Source organism: Rhinatrema bivittatum, chromosome 3, assembly GCF_901001135.1.
Source record: "Rhinatrema bivittatum chromosome 3, aRhiBiv1.1, whole genome shotgun sequence".
NCBI lineage: Eukaryota > Metazoa > Chordata > Amphibia > Gymnophiona > Rhinatrematidae > Rhinatrema > Rhinatrema bivittatum.
In genome coordinates this window covers 480,382,041-480,408,586 of record NC_042617.1, presented here as the reverse complement: position 1 = coordinate 480,408,586, position 26,546 = coordinate 480,382,041, and the positions used below count along the sequence as shown (strand labels likewise).

The following is a 26,546-nucleotide window of genomic DNA, read 5'->3' as shown; positions in this document are numbered from 1 at the left end:
AAGACTGCATAGTTTCCTTCAGTGTTACAAGGCAACCGAAAAACCAATTGGGAACCAAGAGCTCTCCTGAAAGAAACCACAGTCCACTGGAATCAGAAGGACAGAATGCATTTGCAGAAGTGTGCCTCATGTTTGACTAATAGGTACAATGGGCAGAAAAACCCAAGCAACGCTTAGAAGAACAATCAGCAATAATGTCCAAGTCTGTGATAGACCCTACATGCCAAAGTACCAGACATAGCTAACAATGCAGGACAGTCTCAAGAGTTTCAGGGGATGAAAGGGAATCCCTGAAATGGGACTGCTAGCCCAAACCCCCAAGCAGGGAGATAAGCTGGGCCTGAAGCTCACTCACACTGCACCCTGTCAAGGTCAAGGCTATCCATCCTGAATAGTTCAGGTGAGCACTTTGGACAACCCAGTGAAGAGAGAAAAGCTAAAAGCATTACTGGCAAGAACTTGGCAAAAAATAGGGAAAAAATGATGAATCATTCCCTGCAGGTATACACTAAGATATACTACGAATGCCCTAGTTTTTCTTCCCCACCTCTCAACATTCCAACTAGAAGTTGGAAGGAGCGAAGAACACAATGAGGAAGACTGCTGGACTGCAGGGGATAAGAACAAACCGCTAGGTTGTATCTCTCAACCCCAAGTGAATAACTCACTGCGAATCCCCTGGGGAAGAAACCCAGAAACACTCCACCAAGAGACAGGAAGCAGGGGTGCCGTAAGTGCAAACCCCTATAGAACAGGATTTCCTCATCGATTTGGAAACCCTAAGGCTACCAGGGCAAGGTCAGTGTGATCTCACAGACTGCCCATCAACATGACTTAGCTATGAATACTTCAGACATGATCCAATCAAATATAGAATCCTTTACAAGACCCTTTCAATCATTCACAAAGTCATCCACAACTCCACCCCAATTGAGCTCACGATCCCATTACAGCCTCACACTACCGCTCGACCAATGAGACAAGGCCAGAGAGGCACTCTTCAGGCACACCCTATCAAATCAACACTAAGTAGAGCAGCCCTTTCAACCGCAGGCCCTTTACACTGGAATTCTCTTCCTCCGGACCTCAGGCTCGAACAATCGACACCCACCTTCAAAAAAAGACTTAAGGCCTGGCTGTTCAATCAAGCATTTTCATAACCTCTGTCCTCTTAAGATCACCACGGTTTAACTCTTCCCCCCCCTACTTCCTTCTACACCCTCGCTACTTCCTTCAAAAAAATACTCTCCTATACGCACCTGCCTCTCCAAACGAATGTCATAACAGTGACTCTAGGTCTTTCCAAGACAGCTCTATTGACTTCACATACGGGTCTTCTAAACTATTTGTATATAAGTTGTACTCTCCCAGTTCTTTGTTAATTTTCTCCAAGTTCATCCCCCCTGTTCTATGTAAGACATTATAATCTATTCGTTATATTGTCATTGTAATTGTTGAAATGTGAACCGAAGTACTTAGTAACATTGTTACCTGAACTGCGGTATATAAAACTGTTAAATAAATAAATAAATAAATGATTACATTTACTTCCCCCAAGGACGAATGCAGTCCAATAAACAGGAAAAACCATTGCATGAACCAGGACTCTCCTGTACACAGACACGGTTATCCCTAAAATGGGGGAAGTATATCTTCCAAGCCACCGAAACCAAAGAATATCACCTCTATTTCGGGGTCTCATTCCCCTATTCCTTCAGCCATGGATATGACGAGAGGTTGAAATGCATACTTGCCAATTAGATGGACTAGAACCCTCCTCACCGAGGTAGAGTCCCACAGGTGAGAATGACTGGCAATAGTGGTCCTCCACAAAAAATGCCAGTATCAAAAGGTGACTGCCAGACGGGAAAAACCCTTAATCTTCACGGGAGAGCTACCCCGAAGAGGAGACCCCCTAGTTCCACAGGGAGATTGAATCTAGAATGGCTCCCTTGCAAAACAGAGCTGCTGTGTCTTAGGACGACCTAAGGAGAGCACTTCTGCCCGACCTGGTATCGGATCCCGCGAGGAACAGAGAGCAGAGACATCCCTTCTCCGGGAAACGGAGTTGGCTTTATCTTTCGGTGGGGGAGGGGGGGAAGGGCAGGGGGCATCCCACTCCATCTCCCAGCTTGTGAAAATACATGGTAGCTCTCTGTCTCGATGAATTCTGGTTTTATGGCTCCCGACTGCAAAAGGTTGGCCACAACTGGATTAATAGAATTAATCCCTTGGATTTTTCCGGCATGCAGAAAGCCTTCATGTATTACTATGACAATATCAGAACAGAGCAGCAGCCTGTTCTGAAAAATAAACAAACACTTCACAAAGACCAAATTAAAGAGAAAATATCTCCTGCAATGTTATTTTCATTACAGTCTGCACTAATCGCTTTTTCTTTCCAGTGCACATAAGTGATTTTCAATTTTGAATTAAACTGGGAAGGGCAGAGGGACAATGGGCCTTGTGGTTATGGGGAAATGAACTTCAGCATCAGCAAATAGTAAAGCTCTCTGGATACTTAAATTCTTACTCAGTAATGATCAAACTGTATAGATGCATTTCAAACAATTTGCCCCCTATTGTTAGATTAGAAGGATTTTGTATTTTCTTATTTTTAGTTTACACAAATTCCGCAAGATACCCTCTAACAGGAACCATGACTGATCCTGGTTGCTCATTGGCAATAGTGCACACTGCCTGGATTGGTTCTTGGTTCAGATCTTTGGCACACCAGGCTAAAGATGCTGCAGAGGTAGTGCTCAGAGCTGCTGTGGGGAAAGAGTCAGTTATTGTGCAATGGAAACACCCAGTGGCCAGATTTAGACTCATGATTGCAGGGTTCCCAAGGGAGCCCTGGTGCATGAATCTCAGCCAAGGACTGTTCCTGCAATGACTAAAGGTGGTAGGGAATCTAAAAACAGGGGGAAAAAATCCCTGGGTAGTTGCAAATGGGTTAGAATTCTAAAAAGGAGAAAGCTGCTAGCTCATACACAACAGAAACCAAAAAATAGCAAAGATGCATATCATATTGAAACATGTTTCTGAATATCTAGCTTTATGTTAATGAATTCTGAACAGATCTGAAATTCATTTTCAGAGGGATGAATTAAAAGAAGTTCAGATCAGTTCAGAACTCAGCATGAAATATTCTGTTTTTCTTGACCTGGTAATTTTCTCCTGCTTCTTTGGGAGTCCAGCACAATCAGAACCAGAGCTAGTATCTGATGACATGAACCTTAACTTGCTGTTCAAAAAACTGCCCATTCTAATGAATACCATCACATCAAATCATGCAACATCAAAGCACTAACATAGGAGCAAAGTATGAGGGACACATGCAAATTCTAGCTCAGGACATGAAGATCACTTGCCCTTTTTTCATGGACTCCAAGAACTGTTGGTTTTCAACATCTGTGTAGGTCCTGAGGTCACCTCCATTTACTGTGAATCCATTCTTCCATAACTGAATAATCATATCAGCCTAAAAAATAAGCACAATGGGCATTATTTCCCTCCACAATTCCAAAAGGTATCTTGCTGGCTAGCATTGCTATTTTCAGTTTTATTAAAAACTCATCCTCTAAAAAGAGCAAGTTTACTTTCCATAAACAATATTTTACGTAGATAGCAGTATGAATTAGCCCTTACATGTAGGTAACATCATCCAGCAGCAACGAATGGACTTCTCTCCAAATTGTAAAGCTTTGAGATCTACTGAGCATGTGCAGGAATTGCTGCACAAGTAGTGGCTTATGAGCCTCCTCAACCAGTAACAGAGCTGAATCTAGTTGTGTATTCAACTCTCCAGGGAGGTGGAAAGGTATTGCATGGCTAATTCATCCAATCTATTGAAAACACGATTTACAGTAACGCAAGCTTGCTTGTTCCATTGATAAGCAGGCTAAATTAGCTATTACATGTGAGTAATCACAAGCTGAGGCTTGCAGCTGAGCAATTACTTAGTGTGATGATGTAGAAGAAATTGTATTAGACCCTGCGTAAGACAGAAAATATAAAAGTATAAGACAGCAGACTGAATAAAACAGGGCATATAAAGGTTAAGGGGTAGATTTTTAAAGCAGCGCTGGCACACGCATGGTATAAAATCATTGGGCCGCGCGTACATGTGCACCGGATTTTGTAATCTGCATGCGTATGTGCAGGTGGCGTGCAAGGGGGCATAGAATTCTGAAAATTTCATGCGGCGATGCATACCAGCCTTCCCCAGTTCCCTACCCCCCCCTACCTAACCTCTCTTCCCTCCCCACCCCCTAAATCTAACCTCTCACTATTTATTTTTTTTTTAAGTTGCTGCACCTCTGGAGCAGAAGCAACTTGCGCACTTCGGTCGACTGCCGGTGCGTGCTTCCCCAGCACAGCAGCAAATGGTCGCTGTACATGCCACCTCTGCATCTGATCCCAGGGGTATGGGCTCACTTAACCAGGACTCCAATGACAAAGAGGAAAGAGCAGGTTCCTCTGGTTGAGGTCTCAGAGGAGCAACCTGGTCCACTGTCTAATCAACTAGACTCTGCTGCAATAAAGTGTGTTGAAAGAGCCTCTAACATGGGGTTCTGATAAGAGCAATGAGGCGGCTCATAAGCCAAAAGCCATATGGGAATTCCTGCACATGCTCAGTAGAGCTCAAAGCTCTACAGCTTGGACAGGTGCTGCTGGATGATGTCACCCATGTTAATTCAGCCTGCTTATCAATAGAAAGCATTAATTAAAACAGACAAAGAAAAAAAATGAAATATTTAGGTAGAGTAAGATCTACATCATCATGTTCCATCCAGATATATTAGTTATTGGATTAATGATCATCATGGACAGATTTAAAATTGATTTAGGAAGTCTGCGCGCTACTTTCTTGGCTCCCTGCAAAATTTTCACAAGTGAATAGAAGGTGGAGAATAGACACTGTTACTGGATAAGGCAAGCCCACACAACCTGTAGTTATGCCACATTAAGCAAACCAGGTACAGCAATAAGTGATAATGACAACTCAGCAGAGGCCATTCATACAACCAGTATACGGAGACACTGCTAGGCTGATGTTTTGCCTATTCTATAGACAAACATATCCTGACTCTTTGTGCAAGAATAGAGATGCTACTCCCAAAGCCATGATAAAATTTTAAATTTGTCTAACAATTTGATCTACAAAAGGTCCTGTGTCCAGTCGCAGAAGGCTGCGACCGCTCTGCCTTACCTCTTTTTCTACCCTTTTCCTCCTCCTTGGGTGAGATGGCTGCCTCCGGTGCTGAGTGCCGAAACCCTCGGCATCTCCAACTCAGCATGGGCGTCCCAGTCCGCCATGCTCCGTCCTGTGGCCTCCTAGGGCACGCGTGTGCATGTTGCCTATGCTCAAATACAACTCATGGCAGGAACCTCGGGGGCGTCCCCACCGCATGACGTCAATACCTCCGGGTATTTAAAGCCTCCACTACGCTACCATCATTGAGTTAGCAAGGACTTCAGTTTAGCTACTCTGACCGCTCTAAGCTGCTCGCTTTGATGCCTCGCTACCCTCCTGGGAATCTCGCTCCTAACGAAGCTCTTAGCACCCACTCCTCGGGGGCCTCTCGCTTCCACCAACCCTTCGGGGTTTCTACTAACTAGAAAACCGCTCCTCGGGGGTTGTCTCTATTTCTTTCAGGATCTCCTGTGCTATCAGGTACTTGCTCTTTGAGGGCCTATCAGCCAAGTTTATCCTGCACCAAGGACCTTCGGTCCCACCATCTCCATTGCCAGGAAGACACCTGCATTACGTTCCTGTGAGTACCTCTATGATCCGGTTCTCCAACTCCACCCACCAGGCTTGGCATTTCCCGCTCTGCGGGCCCCCTTTCTACATTGAACATCTGGGTGAGAATTCGACATCTGAGACTGTCTGAACATATTGGCACCTTGCAGGACTTCAGTGACTTTCCTTCCTGCCTCATATCATCTATCTACAGCAGTACAATAAAGCTTTCCACCTAAAAGTGTCTGCTCTCTGAGTTTAGCCTATCGCTGTGGTTCCCCACAGGGCCCCTTCTCCATGGGAGGAGTCATCTCCACTGCGACTAAGGGTCCACATGATGCCACAAACACAACAGGTCCTCCTGAAATAAACTAGATAGTTACAGAAAACACTTTGTCCTATTCTGCTGCCTGCAGAAGGTGGCTCTCTTTGGTAAAATCCAAGTATTAAGAAGGGCATTAGAACTACATTTGAGAGATTTAAGTTACATCCATCATACCCTGGGCTTACAAGTGAGGTTCATTTCTGTTTGGAATGCAAAAAAAGTGACCTATTTGGAGACATAATCCCTGAGTAAAGGAAGGCATTACTAACAGAAATATTAGTACCAAGCAACTATTCTGTATTATGTAAGGAAAGGGAGATCAAGTATCAAGAGACGCAGAGATCAAGAAAACATGGGAGAAAGAAACAGTCCTAACCATCTTGGGTGTCACTGGCCTGATTGGAAAAAAAAACAAAAACACACACACACATACACTTGATTGCACCTGAATAGGTTGCCTTACAGGCTATGCACTCCAGAAGGAGGCTCTTTGGCACAATGCAAGTATTAAGAAGAGCATTAGCAGTAAATCTTACTCAACATATCTTTCTAAAGAATAAGGTTCATTTCTATCAATACATGTATGAAGCAAACCCATTTGGAGATCCCAGAGTACATAAATTAAAAAATGTGGTTTTACTACAAATCAAAAATACCAGTGCAGAACATACACTTAGAGAGACTGGTCACTGGAAAAAAAAAAACCAAACAAAAAACAGCACATATCACCACCACTTTAATTCAGCACTTAGAATCCTTGAGGTTATAAATACACAGTAATACCAGGAACTTTTAGGACAGTGTTTCCCCAACTCTCTCGTGGACTTCAAAACAAGTCGGGTTTTCAGGATATTTGTAATGAATATGCATCACACAGATTTGCATACACTGCAGACTCAGGGACTGTTCTAGGACTATGTGTGTCTCCATTTTAAACATTTATTGGCATACTAGCACCATCTCAGTCAGCAATAGAGCTCATGACCTCAGTGTAAAGAGCTCTTCTCTTCGAGCAAACCCTAACCTCTTTCCTTCCAATTCTAATATGAGAACTTCATATAATCTTCATTGTTAAAACCTCTCTTGCATGTTGCCATTTGAAACAGCAGTACTGGGTGATCAGGTCCTCTAATCTTTCTCAAAAGGACAGCCCAGATTGAGAGCACCTCTCCCCCAGTTTAGCATTTTAGTAACCAACTACACATTAATCACTAATTTACAGTGGCCATGGAATTTTTAAAATGCTTCAGCTCTAAAAACATCTCAAACTAACCAACCAGTTTTGAAATGTCACTAGAAAGTGCACGACACTTAATTACATAATGAACCCTCATGAGACAAAATTTAAGGGTTTTCTATAACTTGGGGGCCTTGCTGCATGTGAAAAGGACATCTTTCTGTCCAGCTGCACACCAACCCTAGGCAAAGCCTAGCGGAGAATCAAGTGCTTCTTTTCCAGCTGCCTAATAGCCAAGTAGGAGGACAGCGCAATTGCTGACCCGTAACAGATGTTCTTCTAGGACAGCAGGATGTTAGTCTTTACATTTGGGTGACGTCATCTGATAGAGCCCGGCATGGAAAACAACTGTCAAAATTTCTAGAAACTTTGGCCAGCAGACTGAGCATGCCCAGCCTTCTACTATCAGCGCGTCCAGATGAGGTCCCCCTTCAGTTTCGTAACATAGCAAGCTGATGAGCAAAAAATAAAATAAACTGAAGATGAACCCAATCTCATGGGGAGGTGAGCGGGATTCCTGAGGACTGCTGTCCTAGGGGTGTGCATGTGTTTTCGCCGTATTGGCGATCTGCAACGTATATTGCACTATTTGTAGTATTCGTGGGGAAGCGAAACGTATCGCGATTCCCCATGAATACACGAATCTTTGCCGAATTATACGGCCACCTAAATAAAAATTTAAACAAACCCCCCACCCTCCGGAAATCCCCCCCAAGACTTACCAAAACACCCTGGTGGTCCAGCGGAGGTCCGGGAGCCATCTCCTGCACTCACACCCTAGGTGCCGGTTTCATCATGGCGCCAATAGCCTTTGTCACAGGGGCTACCGGTGCCATTGGTCAGCCTCTGTCACATGGTCATTGGCACCATCTTGTGCTCCTACCATGTCCGATGCCAGTATTCAAAATGGCGCTGATCGCCTTTGTCCATATTATGTCACAGGGGCTACCAGTGCCATTGGTCAGCCCCTGTCACATGGTAGGAGCACAAGATGGCGCCGAGGACCATGTGACAGGGGCTGACCAATGGCACCGGTAGCCCCTGTGACAAAGACTATCGGTGCCATGATCAGCGCCGAGGGTGTGAGAGTGCAGGGGATGGCTCCCGGACTTCCCGCTGGACCACCAGGGAGTTTTGGTAAGTCTTGGGGGGGGGGGGGGGGGGGGGTTGTAGTTAATTTCAATTTTAGCTGGGACACGAATAGAAATCGCCGTATTAATGCATTGGGGCGCATTACGGCCGAATACAACGTATCTGCTCCCCGACGAATCCGAATCACAAATGCAACGTATGGCGTCCCTCTGCACATCCCTATGCTGTCCTAGAACAATACCTGTTACAGATAAGCAACTGCACTTTCTCCTAGGACAAGCAGGATGGTGGTAGTCACATGTGGGTGAGTACAGAGCTCCAGACCACTCCACTCAACCAGGAGGGACCAACAGCAGCCTAACAAAGATGCCAACGGGCACAACACAACTGCGGTGCTGTGGGAAAAACAGGAGACTGTCTGGTCCCACAAGGAGCACAAGTGAAGAGAGTTGGGTTCAGGTCTGGAACAGGTTGCACAGGATGGACTGTCCAAAGGCACTGTCCTGAGGGCTATTCCTGTCAAGGCAGTAGTGGGCCGCGAACGTGTGGGGAGAACTCCAGATTGCAGCCCAGCAAATTTCGGTGACGGGGACCGTACGCATATGGGCTACCAATGTTGCCATGTCCTGCACAGAGTGAGCCTTCACCCTGCCAGCCAGCTGGAGGCCTGCCTGCGCTTAGCAGAAGGCAATGCAATCCTCCAGCCAGTTTGATAGAGTTTTCTTACCCACCGCTAACCCCAGCCTGTTATGGTCAAAAGACACAGAGCTGGGTGGTCTGTGGCTCGCTGGGCAGTCTAAGTAAAAAGCCAGTGCCTGTTTACCGTCCAGGGTATGGAGAGCACGTTCCCCTGGGTGGGGATGTGGCCTCAGAAAGAAGGTGGATAGAACGATTAACTGATTGATGTGGAAATCAGTCACCACCTTGGGCAAGAATTTAGGATGCATATGCGGGACCCCACTGTCGTGGAAGAACCTCGTGTAGGATGCGTACGTAACCAGGGCCTGAACCTCGCTGACCCTGCGAGCAGAAGTGATTGTCACCAGGAAGATGACTTTCTAGGTGAGGAACTTCAGACCACAGGACTCCAGGGACTCAAAGGGAGGCCGCATCAGTCTCACCAAGACCACGTTGAGGTCCCAGGATGCTGCCGGAGGCTGAAGAGCGGGCTTCAATTGGAGGAGACCCCGCATTAAGCGGCCAACTAGGGGCTGTACCGAAATGGATGTGCCAGAGTCACCTCTGTGGTACGCGCCAACAGCGCTGAGGTGAACTCTGACGGAACTGGTCTGCAGCCCAGACTCAGGTACACAGGTAGTCCAGTAGCCGGGAGAGAGAGCATGAGAAGGGGGACCAACCCATGCCCTCCGCACCAGATGGAAAAGTATTTCCACTTTGAGGTGCAGGACTTCTTAGTCAAAGGTTTCCAGGACTTGATCATAACCCGAGAAACAGTCTGAAAGCTGTAATGGCTGGAGGATCATGGGCTCAACATCCAAGCCGTGAGGGCTAGCGCTCGGAGGTTCAGGTGGCGAAGGGTGCCTCGGTTCTGCGATATGAGGTCAGGTGCCGTCCCCAATGGGATGGGCGCACGCACCGTCAGATCCTGGAGGAATGGAAACCAAACCTGCCGAGGTCAGGAGGGTGCCACGAGAATCATGGGTCCCCCCCCATCCTCCTGAAGCTTCGACAGAGTCTTCAAGAAGAGTGGGAGAGGTGGGTATGCATATAGGAGACTCTGCACCTAGTGAAAGGAGAAGGCATCGCAGGCCAGATGGACATTCCCCGCTACTAGGGAGCAGAATCTGCTCACCTTGTGATTGAGAGGGGGAGGTGAACAGGTCCACATCCGGTGTACCTCAGCAGCAGAATAATTCAGTCGCTACCGCAGGGTGGAGGGACCACTCGTGTGGCTGGAAAGATCAGCTGAGGCGGTCTGCTAGCGTGTTGAGGTGACCTGGCAGGTAGGTCACCCGGAGATATATCCCTTGGGAGAGGGCCTAGTTCCAAGCTTGCACTGCCTCCTGGCAGAGGAGGAACAAGCCTGTGCCGTTCTGTTTGTTGATGTACCACATCATGGCCTGGTTGTCCGTCCTGATCAGAACTTCCTTGGACGACAACTGATCCTGAAATACCCACAGGGCGTACCGTATCGTCCAAAGTTGAAATGGGGAAGTACCTGGAAGAACTAGAAAGCTGGGAGAAAATGAAAGATGTGGAACAACAGTGGACCAAACTAAAAAGGAGCAATTACCAAGGCAACTAATCTATATGTTAGAAAAGTAAAGAAAAGCAAGATAAAAATGAAACCTATCTAGTTCTCAAAGAAGGTGGCTGATAAAATAAAAGCTAAAAGAACAACATTTAAGAAATATAAAGGATCCCAAAAAGGGAGGATCACAAGAAAGAATATCTGGTGGAACTGAGGGAGATGAATAAAGTAATCAAGAAAGCAAAAAGTCAAGCGGAAAAAAGGATTGCCAAAGAGGTAAAAGCTAGGTGACAAAACATTTTTCAGATACATCAGAGAAAGGAGAAAAGTCCAAAGAGGTATAGTGAAATTGAAAGGTGAAAAGGATCAATGTGTGGAGAGAGACAAAGAAATGGCAGAAATATTACCGAATACTTCATTTCGGTGTTCACTAAAGGAGACCCTGGAGAAGGACCATCGCTAGTTAACAGCTTTCCACCTACAATGTATGGGAAGAGCTAGGAAAACTGAAAGTGGACAAAGCCATGGTGCCTGATGAGGTTCATCCCAGGATAATGAGGGAGCTCAGAGATGTGCTGGCGAGTCCACTGTGTGACCTATTCAATAGATCCCTAGAAATGGGAGTGGTGCCGAGTGATTGGAGAAGAGTGGTGGTGATCCCACTTCACAAGAGTGGGAGCAGAAAGGAGGCTGGAAACTACAGGCTGGTAGCCTCACCTCGGTGTGGGAAAAGTAATGGAGTCACTGCTGAAGGAAAGAATAGTGAACTATCTATAGTCTGAAGAACTGCTGAATCAGAGGCAGCATGGATTCACCAGGGGAAGGTCCTGTCAGACAAATCTGATTGATTTTTTTGATTGGGTTACTAAGGAATTGGATCGAGGAAGAGCGCTCAATGTCATCTACTTGGATTTCAACAAAGCTTTTGATACGGTCCCGCACAGGAGGCTTGTGAATAAAATGAGAAGTTTAGGAGTGAGTGCCAAGGTGGTAGCCTGGATTGCAAACAGGCTGACGGACAGAAGACAATGTGTGATGGTAAATGGAACTTACTCTGAAGAGAGAGCAGTGTTAAGCGGAGTGCCGCAAGGATCAGTGTTGGGACCGGTCCTGTTCAATATCTTTGTGAGCGACATTGCGGACGGGATAGAAGGCAAGGTTTGTCTTTTTGCAGATGATACTTGGGTGAATGCGCAATGTTACCTTTTCATGATAAAATTGCAGGTAAGGTGGGTAGTGAACTAAGGCTTGAAGTTCACTGACATGTCTAGCTGATGTTAGGGCAGTCAGAAAGATAACTTTCCAGGTAAGGTATCTCAAGTGACAAGTGTACATCGGTTCAAAGGATGGCAGCATTAGTTGCACTAGGACTATGTTGATGTCCCAGGGCACTGGTGGTTTTTTAATTGGAGGTCGTAATCGCAATACTCCTTTCAAGAATCTGGATACGAGAGAGTGACATGATATTGGCTCATTATTCACAGGAGTATGATAAGCTGCTATAGCACTTAAATGTACTCATAGTGAAGCCGTCGCTAGGCTTTCTGTGTAGAGTAGATGAAGGTAGGAGAGAAGGCGTTCTGGTGGGAGGTAAGTGGATTAATACCTGTTGTTGTACACCAGGAAGTATAGCGAGACCATTTTCTCTGGTAATTGATTCTAGTTGATAGTTTCCTGGAGGAAACTAAAATATCCTGAAGCGGTGGAGCAATATTTAAGTCTTTGTAATGAAACTGCTATCTGATGGGAGGAGCAATCAGATAGGAGTTAGCAATCTGTAGTATTTAGGAGAGTTGTGGGTGGATCCTTGGACCAGTGGCAGATGACCATGCCCCCGGGGAAGACCGAGAGGGACCATCGGTCAGGCTCAGAGTATGGAGACAGACACACACTAGTTCCTTTATTAGACAGTATACTGAACCACCAGAGGTGGCAGTAGTGAGCTGGAATGCCCGGCTGGGCTGTAGTCCCTCAGAAGCTGGAACAGCGATCCCTGGAGGCTGAGCTGTAGAGAAACTGAAATATAGTGAGTAGGCAGGGTAAGCAGAGTTTAAGTACCGAACCTGATGGTAAGACTCACACAATGCCTCATAAAAGCCCAGGAGCTGGAATGTATAGGCCTTCGAGGAGCAAGTACCTGGTTCCAGGGAAAGCTCTGAGAGAGTGATGGTAACTCACAGATGTAGTAGGCAGTGCTGACTTCCAGGCAGAAGTGAATTCGAATAAGTCCGGGAACAAGGGCCCTCGAGGAGTGAGAACTGGTTCCAGACTGCAATCTACAAAGTAAGAAGGAGAGCGAGGCCCCCGAGGAGCAGGTACCCCTAGTTAGTCCGAGGAGGCAGAGTAGCTTAGGTAGCAAAACCCCTTGCTAACTCGATGTGTTAGCAAATTCTAAGACCTTAAATATCCGTCATAGGTGACGTCATCTGGTCTGCATGGTAGGTTTGCCAGTTTATTGTGGACGTCGTCCCTTATTGCGCTTGATCGGAGCCTTGCTATACATCTCGCCGCTACAGAGTTTGCTGACATTTTGGAAGACATCTCAAAACCTTCATAGATAGGTCTTAAAAGATGTCTTAACCCCTCTTCCATGTTGTGGAATTCAGGAAGCAGGATAGAATCATGGGAAGCCTGCGTCAGATATGGTTTAATAGCTTGTAAGTTCTCAAAGAGGTACTGGCCGATAAACTGATGGTTCTGGATTTTTGCGTTCAATATACTTGATTGATATGAACACCTTGCAAAATCGTCCAGTAGTTTGGCATCTCGGGACGGCAGTGTGTTTGAATGTATTCTAGACTTTTTTGCCTTTTGCATAGCCGATTCAACCACTACTAACTGATGGGGTAGCTGTATGGTAGAATAGTAGAGTGAATGTCTCATACGGTATTTAAGATCCATTTTTCGTGAAATGGATGGAGTTGTTAATGGAGTATCCCATGACTTTTCCATGATGGCATTGAGCACTTGATGTTGAGGAAATGCCACTGGTTCACCTGGAGTGTCAAATATCTTTAAAATGCCCATCATCTCCTGTTGAAGATTGTGGAGACATCTTGTTTCAATACTGAGGAATAAACCCACCTTCTCTATAAATTGAGAATAGGTCAAATCCTCAGGTGGGGATGCTGGTTCAGGTGGTGCCTCATCTGGGTATGAGGGGTATCCAGTTGAAGAATCTTCCAAAGACGTCGTCAAAGACAATTCTTCTATAGGTGTTGGCGGTTCCCGTGGTTGTTCCTTCGGTAACAGCCCTGGAATAGAACGGTCTTCCAGCAGAGATGGAACATCTTTTGGAGGAATTTGTGAAGGTATAGTTTGTTGGTGTTCTATCGACTTTAAAAATTGTGATAGAAAGGAAAATTAGTTCTTACCTGATAATTTTTGTTCCTGTAGTACCATGGATCAGTCCAGACAGCTGGGTTATGCCTCCCCTCCAGCAGATGGAGTCAGAGAGAAAACTGAAAGCACCCCCTAGATATACTGGTGTGCCACCTGCGATCCCTCAGTATATGTGATATCAAAGCAGAAGTAAGGAATTAGCCACTTTCAACACTGCCCCCAATAGATTTCCAAAATTTTACTTTATTTATAGTATTTTAACTTAGAGGCCAGATCAAACAGAAACCTCCTTGATAACAGACAAATCAGAAACAACAAGTAGGACACCAAAGAGTGTACAGTAAAACACGAAACAATGACAAACCGAACATTGAAAACGCTGCATATGTTGCGGACATAAACTGTAATGGAAAAATTACGGACCACGAGCGGACTCCCAGAAAACTGTGGGCGGGCGTCTGGACTGATCCATGGTACTACAGGAACGAAAATTATCAGTCAGGTAAGAACTAATTTTCCTTTCCCTGTACGTACCAGGATCAGTCCAGACAGCTGGGATGTACACAAGCCGCCTCAACTGGGGTGGGACCCTGAGAGTCCCGCTCAAATCACGCTGCTCCCAAAGGACTGTGTAGACAGACCACGGCCATCCAGGCGATAATGCCTGGAAAACGTATGCCAGGATTTCCAAGTGGCCGCCCTGCATATCTCTTGAGAAGAGACCAATTGATTTTCTGCCCACGAAGTCGCTTGAGAATGCAACGAATGAGCTTTAAGCCCATCAGGAACAGGTTTACCGCAGCCAATATACGTGGAGGCAATAACGCCCTTCAACCAGCGTGCGATCGTAGCTTTGGACACCTGAAGACCCTTCTTGGGTCCATTCCATAACACGAAAAGGTGATCCGACCTTCTAAAGTCGTTGGTAACCTCCAAATAGCGCAAAAGAATTTGACGGACGTCCAGGCGTCTCAAGTCCCTACCTTGAGAAGACTGCAGTTCCTCTTCCGAAAAAGAAGGCAACTCTACCGTCTGGTTGACATGAAACGCTGAGACCACCTTAGGTAAGAAGGAGGGTACGGTTCGTAAAGAAACTCCTGATGTAGAAATACGCAAAAACGGTTCTCTGCAAGAAAGAGCCTGAAGCTCCGACACCCGACGAGCCGAGGAAATGGCCACAAGAAATACCGTCTTGAGAGTCAGATCCTTTAATGAAGCCGTTTTAATAGGCTCAAACGGGGCCGCACACAGGCCACGGAGTACCAAGTTCAAGTTCCAGGAAGGACAGGGAAGCCTAACAGGAGGACGCAAGTTTCTAACACCTCGCAAAAAACGAGCCACATCTGGGTGACTCACAAGGGAAGACCCTTCAACCTGACCTCTCAAGCAACCCAGAGCCGCTACCTGGACTAGAAGCGAATTATATGCCAAACCCTTCTTCAGGCCATCCTGTAAGAACATAAGGATATGAGGCACGGACGAACGTCTGGGCGAAATACTTAGCGTGGTACACCAATCGTGGAAAACCTTCCAGACCCTAGCATAAGCAAGCGTAGTGGAAGACAGACGCACCCGAAGGAGAGTAGACACAACCACATCCGAATAACCTCTCTTCCTTAACTGCTTCCGCTCATAAGCCAAGCCGCCAGACAAAAGTGATCCGCCAGATCGAAAAATACCGGACCCTGATGGAGGAGATTGGGAAGATGACCCAGACGTAGCGGACCGTCCACCGCCAGATTGACGAGATCCGCAAACCACGGGCGACGCGGCCATTCCGGAGCCACGAGAATCACCCGACCGTGATGGGACTATGCGTCGTAACACTTTCCCCACCAGGGGCCACGGAGGAAACACATAAAAAAAGGATGTGACGGGGCCACGGAAGCACCAGCGCATCCACCCCTTCCGACGTGTGTTCTCTTCTTCGACTGAAGAAACGCGCCGCTTTCGCATTTAGTCGAGTCGCCATTAGGTCCAAACGTGGAGTCCCCCAACGCCGAGTGATGAGACACATCGCCTCTGTCGAGAGCTCCCATTCTCCTGGATCTAGGTGCTGCCGACTGAGGTAATCTGCCTGAACGTTGTCCACGCCGGCAATGTGGGTGGCCGCGAGGTGCGACACGTGTCTTTCCGCCCAGTCCATCAACAATGCCGCCTCTGTCGCTACCGCTCGACTTTTTGTGCCTCCTTGCCGATTTATGTACGCCACTGTGGTCGCATTGTCAGACAGAATTCTTACCGGTCGGCCGCGCACCATTGGAAGGAGGCGACGCAAGGCCAGACGTACCACTCTGGGTCTCCAATCGATTGATGGACCAAGTGGACTAGAGCGCTGACCAGGTGCCCTGGACTGCTCTGGACTGGCAAACCGCCCCCCAGCCTGAAAGGCTGGCATCTGTCGTCACCACCATCCAGGACGGAGATTCCAGGTCCACTCCCTGTAGGAGATTGCCTGGAGTTAGCCACTAGGAGAGGCTGGAGTGGGCCGGCTCCATCAAAGGCAATTCCATCCCATACTCCTCTGATCTGGGATCCCAACGAGATAGAAGCGCTCTTTGTAACGGCCGCATATGCGCAAAAGCCCACTGTACCATCTCCATAGTAGACACCATATGACCAATGACTTGTAAATAATCCCAAGCCGTGGGAGTCGAAAGGTCCATCAGGCGCCGCACCTGTGCCATGAGGTTGAGCATGGATTGATGTTGAAGAAAAACCTTGCCCACCAAGGTATCGAACCGAGCGCCCAAAAACTCCAACTGTTGGGTCGGCTCGAGTCTGCTCTTCGCGAAGTTGACTACCCAACCCAACGACTGAAGTTGACGCACCACCAAGGAAACCGCCAGTTTGCAGGACGCGTGCGACTTTGCCCGGATGAGCTAATCGTCGAGGTAGGGATGTACAAGGACTCCTTGCCGACGGAGGGAAGCCGCGACCACTACGAGAACCTTGGTGAACACTCACGGAGCGGTGGCCAACCCGAAGGGTTATTGTGGATATCCTGAAAACACGACTGGCTGGGGGGGTCCCCAGGACAGGGTTGAGAACCACTGATCTAGATGAAGATTAAAATTACCTAAAATCACTACAGGCATCTCATCTAATATTATTTGCTAATAATTCAGTTAATTGTGAACTATTAATAATTCAGTTAATGGTGAACTATTATATTCTAGAAGACCAGGAAGACACTATACGGAACAAACCTGTAGATGTTTCGACAAACAGCGCTATTTCAAATGGAGGAGCAATTGTAATTTGAATCAGCTTCAGTTTTAAGGATTTATTTGCAATTAACATAAGATACCTCCCCTTCTTTACCATTTTTCCTAGGTATTGAAAAAATATCATGCACGGGAGAAACAATTTGATTCGTTAGAACTGTATTGGATTCCTTCAGCCATGTTTCCGTAATACAACAAATCGTTGGGGAATATTAATCTAATAAGTCATTGATTAATGGTATTTTTTTGGTTACAGACTGGACATTAATTAAAAGTATAGAAAGTACAAGATATGACATAGAAGGCATATGTAAAATTAAAGGAATCTGATGGATAATTCTTGTTCATTTTTGCTTTGATTGGAATGAGGCAATTTCATAGTTTCCGCCATTTAAAATGATGTTTATGTTATTAGCCATAATGTCACTTACTTCAAAATAATGATCTTTTGAAGACAGCTAGTTGTCTTATCTTCTTATTATGGGGCAACACAAAGGGGTGCACAAAGGGGCATGCCCCTCATGTACTCTCTGATGCGCGACACCCGGAGCAGTCAATCAAGAAAAATAAAGCCACTTTTACGTACCCTTTCCAGCAACGCTTCTACTCCTTTCCCTTGCAGGCCAACAGCAGCAGTGGCTGCTGAAGCTCTGTCCTCACAATCCTCTTCCTTAGGGCTCACAACCCGTCTCTCTCCCCCACACACATCCGTCACCTCCCCAACCAGTCAGTCTCATGTACACACACACACACAGGCTTTCCACTCCCATACTCATATACACACCTGTCACGTTCACCGATCAGTCTGTCTCAATCCCACACATGCTATCTCACTTACATTCATGTTAACACGTGCTCCCAATCACACACACATTCACTCTCAATCACTTACACCCATGCTTGCTCTTACTCACAGCCCCTCACCCAGATCACAAATGGTAGTTGTAGCAGCAGTCTCCTCCTCCAGCCCCCATGGCCCAATAAAGAAGAATCCCATTAGCTGCGAGGGGCTAGCGCTGCTCTGTCTGCCGTTTTGGCCTGCTCCTCATTTTTGTCCGGGTCCGCGATGCTGCCATTTTGAATACACAATGGTCCTCTTCTTCCCGCACGCCCCATTGTACATCACTTCTTCTGGGCCATGGGGACAGGAAGAAGAAAGGGTCATGTCTCTAATATTGCCAGCTTCCACTAATACTAGTGCCATTCCTGTCTGGTGGGAATGGCAGCAGTGTTAGTGGAATAATATCTGCGACTCACTACAGTGGAGAAGAGGGATGAAGAGCAACCGGGGCAGTGGGAGACCGGGAAGCCACAACACGCTGGGTGATCAACCCCAGACCTGAGAACCTCCCTCGAGGAGTAATCAACCACAGACCTGGGAACCCCTCTTGAGGGGTGCTCAACCAGGCCCTTAGGGGAATGAGGATCAACCCTGAGGGCGAAGCCTCTCAGGTAATACCTGGTTGTAATCTCCACTGATGAAAACAGTCGCACAGGACTGTTGCCCCAGTAGCTCTAGTCACTCAACCAGGCTGATGCCTAACTTTGGATCTGAGAGATGCCTTTTTTTGCACCTCTTTGTGTCTGCAACTGCTGAAGACAACAGACTACTGGCAACAACTACTTTAGACCATTCCTCCTTTATTGCCAACAATGAAGTTACAAGAAAAAAAGGATTCACTCTCCGTCTCTGGCAGCTGTGGAACAGGAAATCCCTCTGGTATAGAATGGTCTAGCAGGAAGAAAAGGAATTTTGGATTTTGCTGGGGAGGGGGATGTCATGTTTGGCCCTCTTGTTGGTTTGAAATGCTAGGTAAGGGGTAAAGCAGGGGACAAGGTTCTCAAGAGCACTGGTAATATTTCTACAATTTTTGGAAGTTGGTGTGCCATACCCCTGGTAACCTCGCACCCCGCATCTTCTCCCTAGAATGTGTGCACATGTGCCTCCTGCCCTCTCACACACCCCTCTTACTCTCCCCACGTCCCTCCCTTCATTTATTTTCACCTCCACCCATCTTTTTCTTCCTCTGACATCTTTTTCCCTTCCTTCCCTTCACGCTCCCCTGTCTCCTCCCTCCAATCTCACACACTTTGCCCCTTCCCATCAGCAGCTTACTGGTGGAGCTTTGCCTCCCCACCAGCAGCTGACATCTTGGGCAATAGTTCAGCAGGTCTGCTCTGGCTGAAGGGGCCTGAGATATCCCACCAGCCTTTGAGCCTCCAGTGCAAAAAAACAAGGATAGGTTTGGGGAGCCAGGTCTGGCTTGTGGGCTATAATTTGGGATTCCCTGCTGTAGGAAATAGATTGGGGTTCCTTTGTCCAAAGTACAAATAAATAGTGAGCAGAGTTCACAAAGAACATGAGATGGGAGAATAAATCTAGTAGTAATCGCTGTAATTGAAAAATAAAAATCGACAGAAGAGTATTTTACATTACCCTATTTTCTCATTCCTGCTAAAACCTTTTAAGCAAATTAGTTAAATGAGGATTGCTCCAGATTTTATCTACCTACATGGTCCTTAATATCAGTCTGTGACGCATCTATAGAATTGGCACTCTTGCTCTCCTTAAACAGGCCATCAACAATAGAGGCAGAATTCTTTCCAGCTAGGCCACCAGCAATCCAGTCCCCAAATTCTTGCTTGGAAACCCTGAAAAAATAAATAAAAAAAAGGGAGAATGTAGAACAAGTAACTTAAATTCATTTACATACCAATCTTTGCACCAAAATAATCTCTCTCTTGAACTGGACTCTGTTGCAGACATGCTTCTATTTCGTTTCTAAAGGAGACCACTGTTCATGTCCACTGTGCCCTGCTCCACAGCATTCTATGCTATAGTACAGAGAAAAGTGTAAACAGGGCAATCTACAGAAAATCACTTTACTTCACTGGATTACACTGAGTGTACTGGTTTGTAACAGCAGGATGTGAAAGTTTAGCCTCAAGTTTTGTTTTGTTTGGGTTTTTTTAATTCAAATACTGCTTTTCCTCAATACAAACATCACTTAAAAAGCATTCATTCTTTTGTTGGTCTTCTCCAGGAAAAGTATCTACAGCCCTACTAGGAATAAGGGATAAGACAGTAAGACCTGCTGAACCATTGCCAGGGTGCAGGGATAAGCTTGTCACCCTAAAAAGGAGTGTGGGCAAGCAAACCTGTGTACAAGCCTGAGCAACACATGATGAAAGTTGAGCCATGTGTTTGTCCCTGCAGTTTTAATGTGAATGCCAGTGAGAACAGCACTGAAGAGAAGCAGATAATGTTTCCATATCAGGCAATGTCTTCACATAACAATTTACCATAGCTGGGACAGCCACACAGACTTGCTAAGCTTATGGCCTTTACAAGCTTTGTATCCAGCCATGAGTCCTAACTCAGTTTACTAGAAGTCTTCCAGCCCATGTTATCATCCGCATAAGAATTTGCATACAAACATTAAGTCGTCATATCAGAAACCCACCAATCTTATGCCAGTAGATTGAGGTAATCTCCAGACAATATTGATTTTTGGATCATATGCACATGCATTTTGAGTTGGGAACCTAGTCTAAGCTCGGTGTGAGGCTTTAAAGCCTTGGTTGCAGTCTTGCCCTGCTCCATTAACTTTGGTGTATCTACCTAATCATACCCTTGCTGATCTCATCTTTGCACAAGCCTTTACAGGATAAAACAACTTTTGCTCCTGTCTCCTGAGTGCACACCTTACAAAGACTTTTGTAAGTACCAGCTCTACTGCCCTGGGACGGTGGTGTTAACCTGTCATTTACCTGCCAAAGGTCCAGCTTCCTACCCTCCATGCCAGAGACAGGAACCTTACCAGGACAACCTGATTGCAGTGGAGAGCAAGAGCCAGAGATATTTTCATGCACACCTGATCAACGTAAGATAAACTGGCTAAATTGCTACTTTAAGCTGGGTGGTCAACTGGCAGTGTGGCTTTAAAGTGCAAGTTAATTTTGGGCTAGACACAGGCGTTTTCATAACCTTTGTAACAAAACCAAACCTAAACAAATATCTCTTGTATATAAAACCACTGTATATTTTATGCTGCTATAATAAAAATTATTATCCACCTCAAGAAAGGTGTAGACATCCTCTCTTTACATGAACCTGGACCTTATCTTATCTGATTTTAAATGTCAGATAAATCATGTAAAACTAATTATCCCTTACACCATCAACTGTATGCAGTATCGTATCCTAATCAATCTCGTTTCCATTCACAACTTTATAATCGCTCTTACACCCTACATTCATATTTCTAGGCCACACTGTGAAGCATGCATATAAATCCTCTTGCACCTATAACTTTCATCTTGTTTACAGATGATACATCCATGGCACAATGGATCCCCAGCAATACAGGGAGATCAGAAAACAGACAATTAAGTTTTTCTTGGGAGTGAGCAACAAGAAATGGACCTACTCTTGGAATCTGCGGGTAACTTGTGAACCGGATTGGCCACGGTTGGAGACAGGATGCTGGACTCAATGGACCTTTGGTCTGACTCAGAATGTCATATCTTATGGATGTGTACCATCCAAGCTAATTATACCAATGCAACTCACACCACATCGCCACTTATGGTTCATAACTGATATGTTTTCTGATGTGTGTAACATTTCTGAACCCACGACATACAAAAACTGGCTAATTGGCAGGACAGAGTGTAGTAAACAATGGAGTCCATCATGGTGAAGGCAAAAGTGACCAGTGGGGTACTCCAGGGTTCAGTACAACCACTTCTTTTCGATATCCTGTGACATTGTTGAGGAGCTCGAGGGAAAATATACTTGTTTGTGGATGAAACAAACTTTCTAACAGAGTAGGCATGCCAAAAGGGGTGGAAAGAAAAAGTAAAGAGGCCTTGAAAAAGTGAAGAATGGTTAAGGGTTTGGAAAATAAGCTTCATGCTAAGTGTAAAATCATGCATTTGGGATGCAAAAGAACAGCTACATATCAGAAAATATTAAGCAAAAAAAGAAAAAAAATCTAAGAGTAATCCAACATGACCTGAAGATGACTAATCCGTGTAATAAAGCAGCAAGAACATAAGAACACGCCATACTGGGTCAGACCAAGGGTCCATCAAGCCCAGCATCCTGTTTCCAACAGAGACCAAACCAGGCCACAAGAACCTGGCAATTACCCAAACACTAAGAAGATCCCATGCTACTGATGCAATTAATAGCAGTGGCTATTCCCTAAGTCAACTTGATTAATAGAAGTTAATGGACTTCTCCTCCAAGAACTTATCCAAACCTGTTTTGAACCCAGCTACACTAACTGCACTAACCACATCCTCTGGCAACAAATTCCAGAGCTTTATTGTGCGTTGAGTGAAAAAGAATTTTCTCCGATTAGTCTTAAATGTGCTAGTTGCTAACTTCATGGAATGCACCCTAGTCCATCTATTATTCGAAAGTGTAAATAACCGATTCACATCTACTCGTTCAAGACCTCTCATGATGATTAACAAAGATATCAGCAGAAAAAAGTGTGCAGTGTTTTTTGTATAAGAACATAAGAAAATGCCATACTGGGTCAGACCAAGGGTCCATCAAGCCCAGCATCCTGTTTCCAACAGTGGCCAATCCAGGCCATAAGAACCTGGCAAGTACCCAAAAACTAAGTCTATTCCATGTTACCATTGCTAATGGCAGTGACTATTCTCTAAGTGAACTTAATAGCAGGTAATTGACTTCTCCTCCAAGAACTTATCCAATCCTTTTTTAAGAATGTACCTAACTAAGGACACAGAGCACAGAAGTGGTTCACAGAAGGGCTACTAAAATGATGCAAGGCCTGCAACACAAAACCTAAACTGCTATTAATTAATAAGCAATAGTAGCTTGAGATTTATTTAATGATTGGGTACTTACCAGGTACTTGTGACTTGGATTGGCCATTGCTAGAAACAGGATACTGGGCTTGATGGACCCTTGGTCTGGCCCAGTATGGCATATCTGATGTTCTAATGTACCAAGGCCTAATAAATTCAAAGTGTACTTACTGGGAGAAAGAAGGGAACAGGGGAAAGAGATAGAATAGGAACATTCAAATAACTTTGGTTGCTACCACCATTACTGGTAGGCTATTCCAGGCATTGCTACTTTCAGGAAAGAAGTTCTCATGTTTCCTCTGAATCTTCCTCCCTGCAACTTCATATCATGACCCCTCCAAGACTGAAAAAATCTCGGGTGCCTGGTCACACAGGCACCTGTTTATATATCTTAGAGAGGACTTGGCTAAAGGCTGGAGGGATTAGAAAGGAAAGGTGGTATTTTTCTGTCTTTGACCCTATTTTCCCTAAACTTCTTTTTCTACAGAAAATCTCGTTTTCCTGTATTTTACTGGTCTGTTAAGTACAGAAGAATTTAAAACATGCTTTGGAAAGATGAAAACCCATAGGTAAGGGCAGCCTATGTACTCTCGTCTTAGAGATCCTGAAAACCAGACTTGTTTTGTGGCTCTGTATGCATATTCACTGTAGATGTCCTGAAAACAAGGATGTGAGTTGCCTACCCCTGGGTTAAGGGGAAATAGGCAGAAAAAAAAAAATGACTGCATGCGCTTATGCTGCACGTCATACAAAGTTTTAGGCAGCCAAAGAGGGGAGAGTACAAACCAGTGTGCAGACAGCGCCGGCACAGCTGCCTCAGGCTTCCAAGAAGGTGGGGGTAGCCTGCACAGAGTTACAACTTTAACACCAACAAACATGGGAAAGCCAGAAGTTATGACATCATCCTCACTATTGCTGGAAGTTGTTTAGATTACTACAGCTTGGTGGTTAAGATATAGGAGAGGGCATTGAAGTAAGTATGAGACCTGTTCAAAACAGAAGAAAAATGCCTGGAATGGCCTACAAGAATTTAAACATGCTTGGGATACATTTATTTGATTTACACATAGAAGACAGTATAGGAATAGGGATCAGAGGCTGGGTAAAAGACAGGGGAGTAGGGGGAAGAAAATGTGTTTATTTAAAGGAATTTACATGATCATCTACCCAAAATGATAGAGAACCAGAGAGGGAAACAGGGTGGGACAATTGGTCTCTGTCACCATCTTCTACATTACTATTTATGTCATTCAGAGTTTCAACTAAGTATTTAAGGCTAAGGATGGCTCTTTTGTGCAAGACACAATCATACCCTTCCCTTTTCTGTGACAGGCTGCTCTGTTATAAAGGTGAAATGGAGATGCAAGCTTGAGGCAAATAGCAGTGTGTGATAGAGTATATGACAGAAAGCCTCAGACTGCCTTAACGGACCGGCTCCAGCTATCCGGCCCGATCCACCTTAAGACAGACAGGAAAGGGATCCTCGGGTGGGGGCGTTTCCCTGAGGTAAGGGATATAAAGGTGAGACCATGAGAGAGTTAGAGAGGCCCCCAGGAAGAAGGAAGCTGTAATCCAATGCTGTGTTTGTTCTGGACATTGTCTTTGCTTATCAGTCTGCTGAGGTAAGCAGCCATTTGCTTAAGAACATAAGAAATTGCCATGCTGGGTCAGACCAAGGGTCCATCAAGCCCAGCATCCTGTTTCCAAACCAGGCCACAAGAACCTGGCAATTACCCAAACACTAAGAAGATCCCATGCTACTTATGCAATTAATAGCAGTGGCTATTCCCTAAGAAAACTTGATTAATAGCCGTTAATGGACTTCTCCTCCTCCTCGTCTGTTATATAATTTTGTAAATAAACAGATGAAGAGACGACCATTCTCCAGCCTGGTCTGTTCTGCGGCCTACCCCAGTCATAGACCGCTCCAAGGGCATCACATATGGTGGCAGCAGCGGGATTACCTGTTCTAAGAATCTGCACAGACAGGGACCCACACTAGCAAGGAAAAAAAAAAAAACACAACACTTTTTTTTTGGGGGGGGGGGGGGGGGGGGCGCCTGGCTGCAACGGCAGCCATACAGGTTTTGTTTTGTTGTTTATTTGTACCAGCTAAGGAGAGAAGCTCCGCCGGAGGGAGGGAACAGAAGTAGTGAGTCAGAGCAGGAAAAGCAGGCTTTTCTTTTGTTTGGTTATTTTCTTGAAAGAAAGGGAAAGGTTTCCGGCCTTGAAGGGTGGCAGGAGCTCAGAATAGCCTTTGCAGAAACCTCCCTAAGAAATGGAACAGTTACTGCAAGCACTGGTGGAGGGACAGCAACAGCTCCGGGCAGCCGCTCAGACCCAGAATGCGCAGCACCAGCAGCTACAGCAACAATTGCAGCAGCACCTGGAAGCCCAAGCACAGCTTAGCGGCTTTTGGAATGGAGTGTTGGCAGTTGTGGCTCAAAGTACACGAGTTTCCATTAACCGGACCGGCAAACTCCTTTTGTCCGGGCTGCGAGGCGCTCTTCCCGTTTATCAAGCTTCCTGGACAAGTTTGGTCACACCGCATTGTTGCTGGCATGTTGCACGATCTTAGCCGACTGGATAGACCCGGCTACGCTCCCCAATATGCGAGCATGGTACTATAGGCTCGCTTCTACAATGCATATGGAGCACTTGGCCTCTTTGGACAGCCCTCGGGCGACAGAGCAGACTTACAGAGATAGTTGGTCTAACTGCTTTGCCCTTTTACCACAGGATATTCAAACACACCTGCTCACCACAGATTACCACACATCTTGGACATGACTTAGATTGCCCAGCATGCTGCAGGGACCTAGGAGACTTGGTCGACTGCGCCCTGACAGAAGCGCTGTGGGGGGTTTCAGAAATAACTTGAATGTCAGACAGTATTTGATCTGGGCAGGAGTTTGTACCATTGATTTCAATGCGGCGCTCTCCTAAGGGACGGGGGAGGAGGGAATGGAAGAGTATGGGTGTGGGTGATGTATGGGAAGACTGGCCTGTGCGGATGATTGTGGAGATTCTGCCCAGTGGTTTAACCCCACTGGACCATAAAAGGAGGTCGGGCAGTGCGACAGCTACCCTTGGTTGACTCACTATAGGGGAACTATTCCTAATCTGTAAATATGATGCACTGTGTTGGACGATTCCACATAGTTTTGGCTTTGTACTGCTTGAGCTCACTAATAAAAATGATTTTGACAAAAAGAATAAAAAGAGCACAGAAGCTTTTTGAATCATTGTCAAGACTGACATTTTATTTGCACTTCAAAAACAAAACAAAAATGAAAAAATATATTTGAGATTCACATTAAAAATGGTATGTTAAGGCATAGCCTAAGTGGTGGCAGGGGCCCTATTTGAAGATACCAGACAATTGATATAGCAAGCAAGGCATTTACACCCTATTTTGGGGTTTTTTCTTTATAGCTCATTGAAGGGGTGTTTTTGACAATAAGCCACTTGTGTGTATAGCTAAAACAAAGCTAGACAATTTTTATCCTTATAGT

At 45.6% G+C, this 26,546-nt stretch overlaps 1 protein-coding gene across 1 annotated transcript in view; it reads right to left on the bottom strand.

The window, feature by feature from the left end:
* The window catches only part of UBXN2A (UBX domain protein 2A), an 89,916-nt gene that overhangs the window by 48,597 nt on the left and 14,773 nt on the right, over window positions 1-26,546 (bottom strand). The window contains exons 3-4 of the mRNA XM_029596003.1: window positions 19,698-19,836; window positions 3,375-3,484 (exon numbers count right to left, since the gene is read on the bottom strand). Coding sequence (XP_029451863.1) covers window positions 3,375-3,484; window positions 19,698-19,836 — 249 coding nt within the window. The remainder of the gene's footprint in view (window positions 1-3,374; window positions 3,485-19,697; window positions 19,837-26,546) is intronic.